This window comes from Acanthochromis polyacanthus, chromosome 9 (genome assembly GCF_021347895.1).
Source record: "Acanthochromis polyacanthus isolate Apoly-LR-REF ecotype Palm Island chromosome 9, KAUST_Apoly_ChrSc, whole genome shotgun sequence".
Lineage (NCBI taxonomy): Eukaryota > Metazoa > Chordata > Actinopteri > Pomacentridae > Acanthochromis > Acanthochromis polyacanthus.
This window is the reverse complement of record NC_067121.1, coordinates 30,596,312-30,615,043: the sequence shown is the minus strand read 5'-3', so window position 1 is coordinate 30,615,043 and position 18,732 is coordinate 30,596,312. Positions and strand designations below refer to the sequence as shown.

Sequence of the window (18,732 nt, the reverse complement as noted above, 5' to 3'; positions counted from 1 at the left end):
ACAAATTATTTTCCAGAAAAAAAAACTTGATATATTGCCAAAAAAGAAATATCTGTCATGATTATCTCAACTTAATAAAAAGATGACGATCAAAATTTTTTTGAATAAGCTCCTGTTATTATTGTTTAGCTAATGAGAAGGTGGTTGTTGTTAAGTTCAGACGGTTATCTAGTTGACGTTTTAGTGATAGCCAGTCATTTTTTATTAATACGTGATTATTTCCATAATAAATGATTATGGAATTTGTAACTGAATTTGAACTGAAATCATTATATGAGAAATTTGGGGTTTAGCTTTAAGTCTTCGGTTTCTGTTTGCACTAGTCTTTTTTTCCAGGTTAATAGTGCAACATTTTTTTCTTCAGCAGGTGTCACCAAACTTTGTCAGTCCTCGGTTCCTTCATTCATCAGCCTGCAGAGGACAGACTCAGACCGGAGCGTAGAAACACAGAGTTCATTTACAACTCAGAGCTGAAACTATTTCCTGCTTTGGTGATACCGGCTGGAAGTCTCACTCGGATTCTTAGTACTGTACAAAGAGCGGAGCATGAACGGGACGATCCGGTGAATGAGTGACGGCACACTGTCCTCCTCCACGTCCGCAGCTGAGCTCAGCCCCGCAGGTACGAGAGAAGCGACTCTTTCATGCGTTTTCATGAGGCACATTAGAAGCTACATATGTGATTTCCCTGTCGGCTAAGCTTGTTTAACCTGCAAGGATAGCTTCAGGGACCGTTTGATTTAATTAGTCTGTCATCAGCAACAGAAAACAAGTAATAACCTCCAGAAGAGCCTGTAATTACTGTTCATGCTGGTCATTTATTCTCACACTGCTTTCAGTCTTAGGCCGGTTTAACTTTTAACAGATCCTGGTGATAATGATTAAATTCAATATTTGTTCAAGTCCACTCCCATTAAGTAAATGAGGGAAGCTCTTAGAGCAGAAGGTTCAGATCATCACTGGTTGAACACAGAATGTCTTTCATTCAGAAAATGTCAGCAGATCTTCACATCTTTTGAGCTGTTTGTCCCTCCAGTCCTGGTTTACCTGGTTCTGGTTGCTGATTCTCAAAACTCTGGCGCCTAATTTTCCTGAAGGTGAAGCAGATCAGGCCACAGACTCGGCTTTGTGTGAGTCCAACACTACCTTTGTATGTTTTCTGATCATCAGGTTTGGAAAAGTTAAAGAAAAAGAAAAGTAAAATGTCGTCTGCTGCTGAGTTTGTGGTAGCTTTGTCTCATTTTGGTTTGTGAGGATGCTGAGATCCAGCAAAAAAAAAAAATCACTTTTGATATTCAGAGACGAAGTGGAAGCTTGCATTCATGTCAACAATTCTTTATGAACATCTACGTGATCAAAGCTGGTGCCAACCCTTGTGGTTTTATGTCAGTTTATTACCCTTTTTATTGTGTCAAGCCTCAAAAGCTCAAAACTGCACAGAAGTTTTATTTAATAGATGTTCTTGAGCATGATGCAGGATGGATGTTGATGTCTTGGATGTTTTTAAATCTGAAGGTTTCATCTTTTCAGCTGTGCGTCTAAAGATCTTTGAATCTTGACAAGGTTTCTGTAACTCGAGATTCGACTTCATAATTGTGCCTAATTTAAATATATGTTCGTCTTTTAACTACCTTTCTTTTAATTGGCCTAATGCAACAATATAGATAGTATGCATATTTTGTAATTCAGATTTTAATTACAGTTCAGTTTTATTACTTCATAGGTCAGAAACTCATTGAAATTAAACATTCAGATGAATATTTCTGTGTTTTGTCTCTTGCAGTCGTTTGAAATTAATAATGTGTGTTTTTACTCTGATTTAATCTCCATCATCACACCAAGTCTTAAAAATCGTCCTCGGGTTTTGTCACCATCTTTGAATTTTGTTCCATTTATTTCCTGTTTTATTTTGTATTGATCCCTCTCCTAGTGCGTCTCTTGTGTTCCTCCTTTTTTCCCCCTCAGTTTCCCTCCTTTCTGATGGTCCTGAACAGTTTCACCTGCTTCTCCTGACGCACCTGCGTCTCGTCTCGTCTCACTGTACGACTAGTCGCATCTTTTCGACAGTTTTTGTCAGTTTCTCCTGTTTAGTTTCGACCTTTTCCAGTGTGACTTCTTCTGTTTGCTACAAGTGCTCTTCATGTTTGCCAGGTTTGTGTTTTGCATCTTGAATTTAGAATTTTTCTCACCACATTTGTGTTTTTTGAGCTTGGATTTGTGGTTTTTGTCTGGTTTTGTGACTTAAGATATCCACTTTTAGTTTGGATTTTTTCACACCCTGAACCCCCCGCTGCTTTCTGTTTGCTCCCCTGATGAAACTTTTTCTTTTGCTTCTTTTGTCCGTATTGTCTGCACTTGGTTCCTTCTCTGCTGGTCCCCGGCTGATTCAGCCCTTTAATACCATCGGAGAAATGCCCGAGCTGAATTGTTCAGGTGAAAATTAGATTCCTTCACTTCAGGAGCGAAGTCGGTGAATGGTAGGAGAATGAATTTGATGTTATTTAACACCAGAGGGAGTTGTAAACCAACCTGTTAGCACATTGTTTAGCATTTTTACAAACAACCAGATTAAGTGTGTAGTGATTTATACACTTTGTAACATCCACGTCTGCTTTTGAAGGCAGCAAAGCGATGACATTTAAAACCTGTTGATTCATTTTCTGCAGTGAATATCATCAATGTAGTCTTGTTTTTGTTCTGCTGCTCTTATGCTCTGTAACCAAATATTGTAAATACAGAGTCAACCAAGCATGGAAATACCAGAGCATATGATGCATTCACTGTACTAAGGTCAATTTCACTGTAACTGAGAGGGCTTGATAGTTTCTGGATGAGATTTCTGTCATGCAGAAGGAAAAATGCTGCATTTAAAACTAAATTTCATTGAACAGAAACGCATGTTTAAAAGCGACGTCTGCAGATGTCTTCAGTTCTGTCCTGTTTGTAGCAAAATTCACTTTAACTTTCTAAAAATGTTTATTGGTTCATATTTCTCTTCATGGAGAGAAAGCTCATGGAAGACATCTGAAAAAGTCAGCAAATTTGAGGTGAAATGAGTTTCTGGACAAAGAAATCAACAGTTAATCTGCTCCTACGTTCAGGTCCAAACTCATTTCTATTTTTAAGATTGAGAGACTTCTACTTTTGTTCCCAATTTATTGATTTCTCTCAGAACAGTGGAGTATTATTGGCTTGGCGTGTTTTCCAATTATGACCTTAACTATATCAATTTTTTAATTGCCACCTCAGAAACATACTTTCAGCCAGTTTTCCTTAATTCTGCAACATTTAAACCAAAGACTTACAGTTTGATCTGCAGCTCCTTCTTTACTCACGAGCGTCCTTCCAGTGCCACCTATCAGCACTATTCCTTCACCACTTCATGCCTCTGTTGGCACACGTGACCAGTCTTTCTTGTCATTGGTTCGGTTGTTTCATACCTACAAAGTGTGTTCCTCATCTAACCCGTTTACTTGCCTGAGGGCCGTCTGCTGAGCAGGTTGTGTCTCACTGAGGCTCCAGAAGAACACGTTCGCCGTATATGTTCAAACATGTCGGCGGAGAAGGTTTGTGCATCTTTATCGGGACTTCAGAGAGCTTTTTCTGTGCGACAGGTTTGAGCGTGTTGGGATGAAGTGAGGCTTTCTGCTTCCTTTCTGGTCTATGGCGGATTGAATGTGGAGTTTGAGCTACCAATGAGTACCTCTGGCGCTAATGGTGTTGAGTGTTGACGTCTGTGTTGCACACAAAGACATTTTCCCTGTGTCGTGTTGATAGGAGTGTTTGGATTCAGAGGAGTGGTTCATGGTTTAGAGTTGCATTTCTCCATACAATGAGCAATCCTTTGCGGCATGAGAAGCTTGTTCCTTGTGCTGTCAGAAGTGGTTATGTAGAAGACAAGTGGGAGGACAAATCAGCCGTGGCAGCAGCGGAAGAAGTTGTTGAGATCTTAAAGACCCCTTCTGATGAAATACAGGTTGTGTTTTTGATATTATTACATGAAGGAATGTTGATATCATGAGCTTTTCTACCTTCAAGCTGCAGCGTACCAATAAGAAAAGACAAATTTGGAGTAGTTTGATAGTGTTTCAGTAGCGTTGTAGGTGAGCTGGTGTGCTAGAGCTGTTGCTGCAGTGCATTAGTGTTGAGTTACATTACATTTTAAGGCATGAAGGTGGTATTTTCATCAAACAAAACCTCTAAATATTGAAGTTTGATACACAGATATTAGTTTTTGGAGGTTAAATCAAAGATGTGTGACTACTAGAAAAAATAGCCAGACTGTGAAACTACTTGATAATCCTGCCTTGTTTTGTCTTTTTGCTGACTGCTTGATAGTCTACGAACAATAATTTCCTCTGAAATGTAATGAAAACATTGATTCTTCTACACGTGTTCCCAGACTGTGCAGCAGCTGAGTCAGTGCACTCATCATTGCTCTCTGGGGTGTTTTTGAATAGCTTGTGCTGATGTGACCTGCTTTTAATAACTCATGTCAATGCAAATAATGGGCAGTCTGTTGCTGTTTATTTGCATCTTGTCATCAACGCTCCTTTCTTTTACCCTGTGCTCGGCCTCCTGCCTGAAACTACTTTTAAATGCTAGAGTTTGTTATTTGTTTGTTTTTTAAAACTCAGCTGCAGCTAAAAATCTCAGAAGCTCTGTTTGCCATTTATGAGTGAGTCATTAAAAGTTTAATGGCACAGGTCCTGAAAAAAGAAAACAGCATCTTAGGTTTATTGTCAGTGTTTAACTTTTTTATGTTTAGTTTCACCTTTTAGGTCCCGCTCAAGTTATTTTTGGATGTATCGTTATTAAACACAGTCTGATGCATTACGATGTGCAGAATGTTTCTGCTGTGCTCTGTCCTTCGTTACACTGAGCAGATTTAGCCCTGTAAGATCCAAATATATTTTTAAAAAATGAGCAAAAAAATTAAGTTTGCAAAAATATTAATAATACTACTACTAATGATGATATATAAGAAAATGAGCAAAAAAGAATAAATATATATATATATGAAAAATGAGCAAAAAAATAAATAAAATATGCAAAAAAATAAATGACTAAAAACCCAAATAGAGAATAATATTTTACAAAACTAAAACTGATGCATTTCTGCAACAGTTGGTTTTACAGGGTTAAAGATGAAATGCTTGATATTCCTGCAGCTGTCTGAGGTAAAACTTATAAAACCGTCGTATATAAACAAGAGCACAGAAGGCAACTAAAAATAAAAGTTCTTAAAATGTGCTTGGAGAGAGTCAGGAGAGTTGGGTGGGTGTGTGGGAGGCAGACAGAGGAGGATTGTGCCCCTCTGCTGAGCCGAGCTCTTGCATAAGGAGGTCAGTGTGTTGAACACACCACACCTCCTGTTCTGTCAAAATTTCCTCGGCCTCCGTGGCTTGTTGAACATCCTCTTTTTACTAAAGCTGAGTATTTACCATTGAGGAAGTTAGAGGAGCACTTTGCAACATGACTCAGTGAATTTGGTCTCTGAACTCATCAGTAAAATGAAAACAGGTTCACTCTCACATTAATAAATAATGAAACTTGTGTGGTTCAAATGTAACAATGAAATTTTACAGTGACATTAGGAAGAAACCAGGTACAAAACTGTCTAAAGGTGGCACAGTGATACATTGGCAGGAGCAAATTAACAGCAGTGCAATGAAAAAAAAAAACACCTGAGTGAGTCCCACAGTTTTACCTTTTAAACAGAAGGTTTGACTCCTGCAGGAAACTGACTGAAAGTGAAACACTGCAAACCTCAGTGTGCTTTGCTTCTGTGAATGCTCTGCTCTCTGCACATGTCACTTTGAAATTTGGGGCCATGTGGACGAGGCGACCAAGACAAGTGGAAGTAGCTGCTGAGTGATAAAATGCTTCAGTCAGGAAATGTGACACAAAAAGAGAGAAGAGTGTTTGTGTCCAGACCTGCAAGATGCCGGGTGCAGTGAGACGGGTCAGTTATGTTTTATATCTGATAGTTTATAAATGCAAGAGAGTGTGGGTTCTTGTTGGTGTTTAGCTGAGTGCTAGTCGATGAGACACCAATAGTTTTATAGGAAATGAAATTAAACCTGTTGAATATTGTTGTAATGAATGGCACAGCGAATGTTTGAGTATTTTATTTTGATCCTTTACTAAAAGTACCAATAAAACAATGTAAAAACAATCCATTTCAAGTAAACTCCTTGAATTCAGAACTCCAATTATGGAAAAGTTCCCTAAAATCTACTGAAAATATCACAAACTGCAGAAATGGACCGTGTGATTGATTAGATTCTCCCACACAACTGACATTCCTGCAGCTATGAGTGCTCAGGCTGTAATTAAAAGCTGTAAAACACTTTTGATGACATTTTTTGGGACATCTTAAAATACAGGTGAACTGCACAGAAGAAGTCATGAACACAGGCATGAAGTAGAACTTGATATGTGCAACAGATAAGACTAAGAAATGCAAAAATAATCTAACGGTTTTCGTATAAAGGGAAACTGAAGGCTGTGGATTTGCTTCCTACCTCCTGGATCTTGCTGGAGAACAGACTTTCCGACGGTCCTTTAACTAATCATGTATGATTTTAAAAATCTGACATTTTATAGCAAGTTTTCATTCAAACTTGAAGTAATTAAGAGTATTATATAGAGTAAAGGTGTTATTTTAACCCTCCTGTTGTCAAAAAAATAGTTCTTGTCTGGAAAAAATTTAAAAATTCAGCAAAAAAAATTGTCTAAATTTCTGAAAATTTGCAAAACCTTCAGGAAGAAAATTCCAATAAGTCTTAAAGTTTCCCTTAAATTTTCTTTAAAGAAATCCCCCAAAATTACAAGAAAATTCTTGTAAACATTTTCCAAAAAAATGACTAAAAATCCTAGAAATATCTAGTGACTATACATATATATATATATATATATATATATATATATATATATATATATATATATATATTAAATCAGTAAAATTGATTTTTTTTGTGAATGTTCTTAAATTTTTATTTTTAATTTTTTGCATTTCTTTCATTTCCACCAAAAAATATTTTAAAAAATTCCCAAAAATGTTAAATGTGGAAATTTTCACTCTGAAAATGTTTTTATTCTACATTTTCACACTGATCCGCAGGACAACACGAGGGTTAAATCAAATATAGACAAACTACCTGCTGCCACTGAGTACAGAGCTGGTGTCAGCTCTTTTAAATGTTACTTTTACTGTTCATCTGTGCTGCAGGACTGCAGGCCGGTCACAGGAATGCATGACACCGCTTCAGGCTGGACAAGTCGGCCTTCTGTTGAACAACTCTTTAACTACAGCCCTGATCCCTCTGCACTCACTTTCTCTTTTTTGTCCCACTCTCCATGCTCTCTTCTGTCTGTTTACCATTTTTTTTCCCCCCACCTTTTCAAATTTTAAAAAGGGTTAATTTGACCTGCAGGATGAACGAGGGTTAAGGACTGTCCCTGAGATTAGTAGAAGCAGCAATGCAGGAGTGTCTGCTGCATTCTCTCTCTGAGCCTTATTTTTGCTTTCTCATTTTGTTTTTCTCCGCCCTAAAGGATCCCCCGTCGGCTGCTGACTTGGACAAACAGCCCCCCGTCATGGTCTCGTCCTCACCTCACGCCTCCAGGCTGAAGTATGTATCTCTGGGGGTCCTGGTGCTGCAGACCACCTCTCTGGTTCTCACCATGCGTTACTCCCGAACCCTGAAGGAGGACGGCCCCCGATACCTGGCCTCCTCCGCCGTGGTGTCGGCCGAGGTGCTCAAAATCATCACCTGCATCTTTCTCGTCTTGATGGAGAACAGTGAGTGTTTGCAAAAGTAGATTTCACGCCGTTGTTTACCAAATCTGAGGCCCCAATCTGCTTCGTAAACTCCACTGGTGGTCCCTCTCTGACAACACTCTCTCTGTTTCTGTCAGATTACAGTATGCGGGCAATGAACCAGCTGCTGAAGGAGGAGATTGTGAACAAACCCATGGAGACCCTGAAGCTGGCCGTTCCTGCAGGGATCTACACGCTGCAGAACAATCTGCTCTATGTCGCCTTGTCCAACCTGGATGCAGCCACATATCAGGTTCCACACGATGAATGAATGAATGTTCTGCTGGTTTGGGGTCGCTGCCTCTGTGTGTAACTGAACTGGTTTCTCAATGGTTTGGCACATGTCTTACCAAGTTCAGAGTAGAATAGCGGGCCAGGGCAAATATCCTTAGAAACCCCACACTTTAAGAAATAAACCCCACTGTGCCTTGTGGGTATCAGATACTCCGCTGTGGTCGACTAGAAAGGTTGCTTAAACAAACATACTTTTGTGATCATGTCTTTAGTTCTAATGTTGTTTTATGAGTCTTTGACCCTCCAGTGACACTAAAATGGAGAAAACAAGAAAACAAGGTCATACTTGTTTTTTTCTTTCAGTCACATAATCACTGTTTTAATGACACAGACATCAAGATTATTGTGTTCTTGACTTCCCATTTAAAATGAGCTCATAAGTGACTTAAAGGGATGACTAGTAACCCTATAAATAGGCCGACTGACTAATTACACATTTGTAGACACCTGTGATGCTAATCAGAGGACACACCTGGATTGAACATGTCCCTATGGTCACACTTTCAGTCGTTTCTTGGGGTACCATCATTTTTGTCCAGGCCTATTTCATGAGTGTTTTTTAAATAATTCTGTTAAACCACAGTTCAAAAGAAATGTTTGATTTTCATTGGTTAATTAAATCCCTCTTGAATACAAGGTCAAACTAGCATTTCAAAAAATTCCAGCAAAAACTGAGCTTTTTATTTCCACCTAAAAAAAAACTATAAATTGGAGATTTAGATTTTTTTTGTCTAAAAAAAATCTTAAATTCAACTCTACCTAATTTGATACATTAGGTTTACATATGACAACTTCCAGGTCAATAATTAAAATGACAAAACTGACAAAAAACAAGACAAAATGTTTCAAAATCGGATGCAAAATGGCAAAAAGGAGACGCAACACTAAACAAAACAAAAAAACAGCCAAAAAATTTTACAAAAGTTACAAACCAACAAAAAATTACACAAATGACACAAGACCAAAAATGACAAAAGCGAGAAATAAAACAACAAAAAAGTAGACTAGCATATCGAGACAAAAAAGAAACGTAAAACGGGAAACGCAACAACAAAAACATGAGACAAACGACAAAAGTCAAGCAAAAAGACAAAATATTACAAAAATGAGACACAAAATGACAAAAGAACAATGAACAAGCTCGTATTTTACTTGATGAAAACAACTTGTCATGGTTAGACATGATTTCAAATTAGTAATTTTACAAATGTACATTATTTAGTTGATGTCTTTGTAATTTTTACACTTTGCAAAATCGTCCCGTGGGCCAGATTGGGCTCTCTGGAGGGCCTGTTTTGACTCATGGGCCGCATGTTTGACACCCCTATCTTACAGGGACCTCTGGGGTGAGATAAATAATAAATAGAATACCCTATTATGATATTTTAGATCTCCTGGCGAGCGCTGCTGGTCAGTCCTCTGTCCTACTGCTGCTGGACTTGTCTGCTGCCTTTGACACCATGAACCATCAAATCCTCCTCCTCTCCACACTCTGAGCTCTGCATCTCAGGTTCTGTCCTGTTGTGGTTCAAGTCCTACCTCACAGGCAGATCCTTCAGAGTGTCACGGCGAGGGGAGGTGTCAAGGTCACATGACCTATCAACAGGGGTCCCTCAGGGGTCAGTGCTTGGTCCCTTACTCTTCTCTCTGTACACCACCTCACTTGGTGCAGTGATCCGCTCCAATGGCTTCTCCTACCACTGTTACGCTGACGACACTCAGCTTTTTCTCTCTTTTCCACCTGACAACACAACAGTTTCAGCTCGGATATCAGCATGTCTGGCTGATATCTCCACATGGATGAAGGAACGGCACCTTCAGCTAAATCTAAGACTGAACTCATGGTCTTTCCAGCTTGTCAATCTGTTCAGCCTCAGATCAGTGTCCAACAGGCCACACAACTTCTGGTTCAGGCTCTTGTGATGTCATGCATTGACTACTGCAACTCTCTTGTGGCAGGTCTCCCTGCATGTACAGTCAAACCTCTACAGATGATCCAGAATGCAGCAGCACGTCTGGTCTTCAACTAGCCCAAATAAGCTCATGTCACTCCCCTGTTCATCTCCCTTCACTGACTTCCAGTTGCAGCCAGAATCAAATTCAAAACTCTCCTCCTGGCTTACAAAACATTTACAAGAACGGCCCCAGCCTACCTGGATTCCCTGATCCAGGTCTACTCCCCTTCACGCCCACTTCGCTCTGCATGTGAGAGACGTCTGGTGCTTCCAGCCCAGCACGGCTCGAAATCTCTAGCCAGACTCTTCTCCTCTGTTGTTCCCAAATGGGAACAAACTACCAAACTCTGTGCGTTCTGCTGAGTCCCTTTCTACTTTTAAGAGACAATTGAAGACTCAATTGTTCAGAGAACACCTAGGCACTTAATCCGACTCCACCTTAGGGTTAGAATAAGTCAGGTGGTCCAAAACCCAGCACTTAATTAGCGCTGACAAAGTTGAAAAAACAAAAAAAGGGGGGGGGTTGGCAATTCTTCTGCAACTTGATGGCAACACCTTTGACCAATTGCACTTGAAGCACTTTTGCACTTACTACAGGTTTTTCCTTATGTCTGAATTCTTGCTTGTGTTGTACGTCGCTTTGGACAAAAGCGTCTGCCAAATGAAATTGTAGACCTGAAAGACAAACAAACTATAAGAGAATTATAGGAAACTAGTTCTAGTACATAGGATGGTGTTTGCTGTAGCTTTTGTTCTCCAGTCACATTTACATACCTGGCTACCTCTGTGCTTTAATAAATGTTGTATTTATTTGCTGTATGTGTTTGTGCTCCACACAGGTCACATACCAGCTGAAGATCCTCACCACAGCACTGTTCTCCGTTTCAATGCTGGGGAAGAAGTTGGGTTTCTACCAGTGGCTCTCGCTGCTTTTCTTGATGGCTGGAGTCACTCTAGTGCAGGTCAAAGCAGAAAGACACACTGTGGACTGAATGTAAAAGATCAACGAATCCAATGCAAAGTGGCTTAAACCTGAATTCCTTCTAATGGCCAGCAGGGGGCAACTCCACTGGATGCAAAAATGTTTGATTGTATAAAAATCTACCAGAAAATGACTATTTCTTACTCCATTTGTCACCTCAGTAAATATTTTCCTAATGAGTTTATGGGCTCCGTCGAAAATTTTAAGGCTCCTTCAATGCAGCATGATGTTCATTTTATAAATTATGGCCCTATTTAGAGTAAAATACACACTAAAGCAGGGGATGTTTTTGGATATGGCTACTTTGAGTGATAAGTTGACACCATATGAGTTTGTGTAGTGTTCCTAGTTAGATCCACTCATTGCTTGTCATGTCTAAATACAAAAAAACAAGATGATGACCACGTTCCAAACCAATGAGTGTCGTCAGTGACTGTGTTCATGCACCCATACCTCAAAGACAAAGCTTCAGCTGCTGTAAGATTTCTTGTTGTAATTTGTTTCTGCACTCTAAAACAACTATGTTTAGGCTAAACAAAAAGAATAATGCAATGGTTTGCATCAGTCTTTTTGGGGTCATAACTTATTTTGTCCAACCACTAAGCTACAGTGAGTTAGAATTAACTTTTCCTCGACAATTAAAGGTGTTCTTGATTACCACTTAAGGTTTGGCAGCATAAACACAAATCCTTAAGCTGATTATTCATTTTTAAAAAAAGTTGTTCCGACTTATTTTTACACGTTATTTGAAAGTAATTTCTGTGTTGCTTAATTACATACTTACCATAATTACAAACATCGTAAAAATTTAAATATAAAAAAAGTAATACTCACCTTGTATCATATTTGACGTAACAAACATTCATAGCTGTCTGAAACTGTCCAGATATGTATAGCAGGTAGAGGAAAGTATCGAGTCATTTCCTTACACTATTGTGATGTGAATTTTGCCTTAAATCAACGAATGCAGAACTTTGAGTTTAAATTACGAACAGTATTAACCTTTTGATGCGCAACATGAGTCAAATGTGACGTATTCAATGGAAAATGTGCATCTCTTGACCCATGTTGTGCGTCAAAGGGTTAAGCTGATGTGATTATCGTCATGTCATCCAACCCATCAGATTAATGATTCCATCTTTGAAGGTTGATCTTAATCATTAAATTCTAACTTTTAAATTGCAATTGTGCATTTAATTCATGTGTGTGGAATCACTATGACTTTATTACCTCATCAATGAGTTACACTAGTATGTCCAGCGCAGATTTTAAGAACTCTTCCTTTCTCTCTGCATGTGTTCATGTATGTTTTTCCTCCACAGTGGCCCTCGGACTCTGGAGGTGACACCGAGGAGAAGGTTGTGTCTGCAGGCTCCCAGTTCATGGGACTGATGGCCGTGCTGATGGCCTGCGTGTCCAGTGGTTTTGCTGGAGTTTACTTTGAGAAGATCCTCAAGGAGACCAAACAGAGTGTTTGGGTTCGTAACATACAGCTGGGTGAGTTTCCGTGACCTCTGGTTGTACTGGAAGAAATGTGCTGGTGACATTAACGAGAACAATCAGTCTCCATAACCATAACCCCTTCTGCAGTGCAGCCTTTGATGTGTGTTTCTCTTTTGCCGTGCCACTTTAAGGGCAGCAGTGGACTGTGCCAGAGTTAGGCGTGTCAAAGGAACGAGTTTTTCAAGTCTGACGGTCTAATATTCCTTCCACGTCACAAATAGTTCATAGTTGGCTTTGTCAGGATGTTATCTGTACAATAATAATATTCTTACTAATGAGAGAAGCATTCCTTGTATTGTGTTGTTAGATGATCGGTTTGATAAGTGCAGGAACTTTTCTGATACTCAGAATATTTGATGTTTTCTTCTCATTCCAGCTCATTAAAAACCATCTCTCTCTCTTTGCAATTAAACAGCTGTATACTGAGTTAAAACTTTTTGTGCAAATAAATGTATTTAGCAACACTCTCGCTGAATTCTAAAGCTTTTCTCTCTTTGAGATCCTCTGATTTCATGACTGAAGCAGAAGGTTAAAGCTCACAAACAGATTGATCTCTTTCTCTCCCTCAACAAAGCAGCCATGACTGAGTAAATTCAGCCTTTCATAGTGTGTTTCTTGGCATGTTTCCATGTGTTACAACAGTGTGATGACGGACTCTGAACAACTGATCGTTAGCAGGGGGAGGCGAGGAGTTAAAGGAGGGTTTATGACTGTGGGAGTTGGCTGGATTTCTGCCAAACCTGAGAAAAGCCTTACATTTTCTCTTGGATGTGTGTGTGTGTGTGACCTCTAGGGGCTGTTAGCTGTAGTGAAGCACAGCATCCAGTAGTTTATTTTTGTCAACTTTAATCCTTTTCTTTCATTCATCCAATTTCCAATCATAGGTGTTATTTCTGAATTGTGTCTCTTCCAGGTTTGTTCAGCTTTATATTGGGCTTCATAGGGATGATAGTGTATGACGGCCAAAGCGTGAGACAGTTGGGGATGTTTCAGGGCTATAGCACCATCACCTGCATCGTTGTTGCCTTACAGGTTTGTCACTGTGTTTTACTTCATTCCTACCTAATCATTTGAACATTCTTTACACCTATTTTTGTGAAGTTGTCAGAGAAATGAACTAGTGTATGTGGCCGTCAAAAAGCTACAAACACAGCAATGGAAAAATACTACAAGTAAATGTTCTGCATAGAAATGAAGTACAATTAGCAGTATTGGTGGCAAGATTTGGTTAAAATATTCAGTTATTTGACATAATTAGATTATTTGTATTATCAGTGTGTCAGCAGCATGTTACTGTTGTAGCTGCAGGAAGTGTCAACTTCATAGTTTTATACACGGAGAGAGAAGATAAATCTGTCGATTAGTAGGAAAGAGAAAAAAATGTTCTGATTTGCACGTCTGTTTTCTATTTTTGACTTAACTCTTCTGTTGTCTTCATTTTCAGGCATAAAAGTCTTGTTTCCTTATCTGAAAAAAATCCAAAAATTCAGCAAAAAAATGCACAAATTTCTGAAAATTTGCAAAACCTTCAGGAAGACAATTCCAATAATTCCTTAAGTTTCCCTTAAAAAATTTATTTTAAAAAAGTCCCCCAAATTTGGCAAAAAACTCTTGTAAATATTTTCAGAAAATTAGTAATGTTTTTAAAAATACTGAAAATATCTGAAGTGATTACATATACCGGTATATCAGTAAAACTTCTGTTTTCTTTAAAAACATTCACAAAAAATCCCTAAAATGAAGAACCTTTTTTGTACATGTTCTTAAAGAAAATATTTTTAACATTTCTTTTTTTTACACCCAAAAATTTTCAAAGATTTCCAAAAAATGTTGAAAATGTGGACATCAGAAGTTTCTCTGTGGGAAAAAATATATTTTTTCCACATTTTTAAACTTTAAAACGGATCAATTTTGACCCGCAGGACAACACGAAGGCTAAAGATATTCAATCATTTGAATATCCATTGATATGAAACTATGTGAGAAGCTTAGAGGAAAGAAATCACTGTTTGGTGAAGCTGTTAACTCACAAACATCTGAAATATAAGTCGAAAGCACTGATGTTTGACATTTGAACCCTGAGTCTGGTCTGTAAGGCTGCTATGTTCTCCTGTGTATCAGGTTATGCAGAAAACAACAAAGAACTTTCCAATATTGCCGTCTAGTTGCATGCATGTCTTTGTACAGGTTTGACTTCATGTTTTGAGTAACACTTTCAAACACTGGGTTTTCTGCCTGCAGGCTGTGGGCGGACTCGTCGTCGCAGTAGTCATCAAATACGCAGACAACATCCTCAAAGGATTTGCCGCCTCTCTGTCTATAATCCTGTCCACACTCATCTCCTACTTCCTTTTGAACGACTTCAGCCCCACCGGGTAAATAAAACCACACTCTATTAAGCAAAGACTTTATCAGTAGAAAACCTTACATCTGTCAGTTTATTTTTTGTTTAGCGTCGTTGCAGCGTTACTCCAAACTAAAATAATACAGCAACTGTTGGATTGATTATTAGGAGAGCATTCATGGTGCCCAGAGGATGAAATCAAAGTGACACTCCAACATTAAAAAACAGAGTGCAGTTATGGTTACAGACTCTCTTCATCACTCTACACTTGTATTTTGAGCAGAATTATTTGTCAGAAATAAAACAAAACACACAGTAAAGAAACTTAAGAATTAACTTGACTGATAGAATTTTTTCTTGATTGTTTTCCATAAATATGGTGATAATTATCTTTTTGTCTTTTGCCCACTATAACCATGTAGTGAAAGTCCTATTTGGAGATTTCTTAACTTCATTCTTGTGGCACCATCTTGACTTTAGTGGCTTTGATTGAATCAATGGATTGTCATGACTTTCTGTTTAGATTTTCTTCTAGTGGCACCGGTCACACTTTTTGCTTTGGTTTCTGATGAAGCAGCAGCAACGTGAATAACGTCGGCCTCAGTGGAGCTTTGTGTTCAGTTCTAATCAGCAAATGTAAACTTAGACGGTTTGGCTTCAAACAAAAAGATTTTTTAAAAATTGAATGTGCTGTTCCATATTTTTGTGATCTTTCATTGTGCATAGTAAATTAATCCATAGGTTTTACACGGTGCAGGTTTAGAACAAAGGCTAGGTGCTGGATCTGGTCCAGATTTTGAATGAAGATGCTCACAGGGTCTAAGAATCAGACGGGTGGGTCAGATGTGGAAGAATCTGGGGTGCCAATGAACTCCCAATGTGAGGGATAACCTCCTTAAACAGTGTTCATTTTTGACAGTTTGGTCAATATTTGTGCGATACTTCTGTCACTGAAATAGGAAAAGCTCTTAAGATGCATTTTTACATCAAATTTTTTGCCCGAAGTTACTTTTGTAATGTTGAATACAATCTTTTTAAATTTTTTCCCTTGTGGTTGTTTATTAAATGATAAACACTATACCTGCTAAACATCTTAAAATTCAGCATTTAGCTCAAACCCTCTTCCCCTCTGAGCTGCTCGCAGCTGCAGAAGTGAACTAAGTGCACATTTGATCATTTATTCACTTCTTTTCTTTCTTTCAGGTTGTTTTTCTTAGGAGCGTTGCTGGTAATTGCTGCCACATTTCTGTACGGTCACGAGCGAAAACCCACCGGCAGCAGTGCCATCAAAGTGTAGACATCTGTGAGGTGAGATGCCTGACAGGAGAGGTGGCAGCCGTCCAGCCTGGACACAGCAGGACTCTCTGAACTGTGACGACCAATGTGGCGTCTGGATGTTACGGATGTGGGAAACACAGAAGGGATTTAACCCGTTACTGTCTGACAGCTGCAGCTGTTTGTGAATGTGCTCATTCACTACTAGGGAAAAAAATGCTTCTTTGCACAAAAGATGGGGAGGAATATTGTGAAATAAATTTGCTTGGTAAGGTTTTTTTTAAAAGAGGGAAATGGTGGAGCTACGTTGTCATGTCGACACAAACTGATGCAGTAAAACAAAACACACTAAGTACAATTAAAAGGGAGATTTTAAGGAAACCATGATGTCATAGATGTTTTAAAACTGAAGCTTTATAGTTCAGTATTTGTGTGTGTATATGATATGTATGTTCAAAACATAAAGGGTATTATTAATGGTTTACATAGTGCTTGAGTGTGAAAGAGCAAAATCCTCGGCAGAGCTTCCATCTAGTGGTGGAACGAGGAGAAAACTTGCTGCAAAGAGGAGGGGTTACCTCTGTCCAAAGATGCTGAATGTCCTTTTTTTTCCCTCTATCAGATGAGATGAGGTCTCATATAAAAGGGATATGACTGCTTTGACCTTGCTGTTCACAGTTTGAGTATTTATATCAAAAACACTCCATCTATGGTTATTTAAATGCAAAAATAAAGGTCTTTGTGAGAACAAATGAATAAATTAAAATAGCTTTTATGCGGAAACAACCAGCTCTGCCTTGATCTGTTCTTACATCAAAGTGTGTGTGATTGCAAGCACACACACACAGACAGAGCAGCGAGGCACACCCATGAATATTTTGAACAGTTCTTTTTTTCACTTCCAGTTGCAGTGCACTGAGGAAAACCAAACCGGTCTCTATAGCAACAGATGGCTGAATGAGCTGAAGGTGCTGTGACAACTGTAGACACATCAAATTAATACAACCTAATTTAACCTCTGACTGTATTTAAATGGTAGTAGGAACCTGTTTTATTTATATATATTCAACAACGACCCTGATGCATATAACTACATTAAAAAAAAAACCCACATCTTGCCTATTTTTTCCACCTCGTCGTCGCTGGCTGATCAGTTTTTGCACAGCTAATATTTGCATAGTTGTGGATTTGTGAGGAGGTCTGTGGATTGGCAGTAATGAGGTGGACAGACAGGGGAGGAAAAAAAGAGCAGGCATATGGGAAGGTGAGGCATGAACCTGGAGAGAGGCACAGATGGAGGATGAGTCATGTGACTTGTGTTGTGGAGTGGCAGGCCAGGACTTGGATTGATCCCAGGATGAGACACCAGACGGACCGTGACACCAGAAGATCCTCACCCCATGTTTATCTACCGCAAAAACACAAAAATGAGGAGACGCAGTGGCCGGTTCGATTCTACACTAAATAAACCATTAACCCTCCTGTTATCCTCATTTACGGCCACCAAAAAATATTGTTCCCTTGTCTGACAAAAAATCCCAAAAATCAGCAAAAAAATTCCACAAATTTCTGAAAATTTGAAAGCCTTCAGGAAGAAAATTCCAGTAACTCCTTAACCCTTGTGCTGTCCTGCGAGTCAAAATTGACCCGTTTTAGTTTGAAACTTCTTATGTCCACATTTTTAACATTTTTGGGAAATCTTTGAACATTTTTGATGGGAAAAAAAGAAATGTTAAAAATGTTCTTAAAGAAAATGGAAGTTTTACTGATATATATGTAATCACTATGTATTTTTTTTTTTAGGATTTTTTGGAAGATTTATACTCATTTTTGAAAATATTTACAAGAATTTTCTTGCCAAATTTGTTTTTTTTTTTTTTTAAATAAAACTTTTAAGGGAAACTTTAAAGGAATTATTGGAATTTTCTTCCTGAAGGTTTTGCAAATTTTCAGAAATTTGTGCAATTTTTTTGCTGAATTTTTGGATTTTTTCAGACAAGGAAACAATATTTTCCGTGCCCGTGAATGAGGACAGCAGGAGGGTTAAAAGTTTCCCTGAAAGTTTTATTTTAAAAAAAAATCCCCAAATTTGGCAAGAAAATTCTTGTAAATATTTTAAAAAAAAATGAGTAAAAATCTAAAGTGATTCCATATATATCAGTCAAACTTCTAATATTTTCTTTAAGAACATTCACAAAAAATTGAATTTTTTGGTGAGTGTTCTTCAGAAACATTTTTCTTTTTTTTCCACCAAAAAATGTTCAAAGATTTCCCAAAAATGTTGAAAATGTGGACATCAGAAGTTCCACTGTGAAAATACTTTTTTCCACATTTTCAAACTTTAAAACGGCTCAGTTTTGACCCGCAGGATGACACACGGGTAAATTTAGATTCCCTGATTAATGTTAGATTTATGTAACTTTTGAAGTGCAACCTGACCTGATTAGCGCCCCGTCAAATTCACCCTCGCTCCAAGTACGCTTCGGCCCCATTCCAGCTGTAATGTATACGAGCCCAGACTCTGATCGGTGTTTTAAATTTGTCGTATGGCGAT

The 18,732-nt window shown here is 38.5% G+C and overlaps 1 protein-coding gene across 2 annotated transcripts; it reads left to right on the top strand.

The window, feature by feature from the left end:
- The first annotated feature begins 387 nt into the window (after positions 1-387).
- Positions 388-16,659, top strand: slc35a3b (solute carrier family 35 member A3b). 2 transcript variants are annotated; one of them, XM_022213590.2, is made up of 8 exons: positions 388-622; positions 7,561-7,807; positions 7,924-8,078; positions 10,914-11,036; positions 12,379-12,553; positions 13,473-13,591; positions 14,801-14,934; positions 16,107-16,659. In XM_022213590.2, exons 2-8 carry the CDS (start codon positions 7,603-7,605, stop codon positions 16,198-16,200), a joined length of 1,005 nt encoding a protein of 334 aa, XP_022069282.1. In that variant the 5' UTR covers positions 388-622; positions 7,561-7,602; the 3' UTR covers positions 16,201-16,659. The 2 variants fall into 2 exon arrangements, with proteins under 2 accessions (XP_022069282.1, XP_051808892.1); XM_051952932.1 differs by lacking the exon at positions 388-622 and adding an exon at positions 3,489-3,566.
- Positions 16,660-18,732: the final 2,073 nt, after the last annotated feature.

Excerpts from the sequence above, each read along its gene's own strand:
- slc35a3b (XM_051952932.1), top strand. Across the intron at positions 12,554-13,472 it reads GGTTCGTAACATACAGCTGG|GTTTGTTCAGCTTTATATTG; the intron begins GTGAGTTTCCGT and ends TGTCTCTTCCAG. Across the intron at positions 13,592-14,800 it reads GCATCGTTGTTGCCTTACAG|GCTGTGGGCGGACTCGTCGT; the intron begins GTTTGTCACTGT and ends TTCTGCCTGCAG.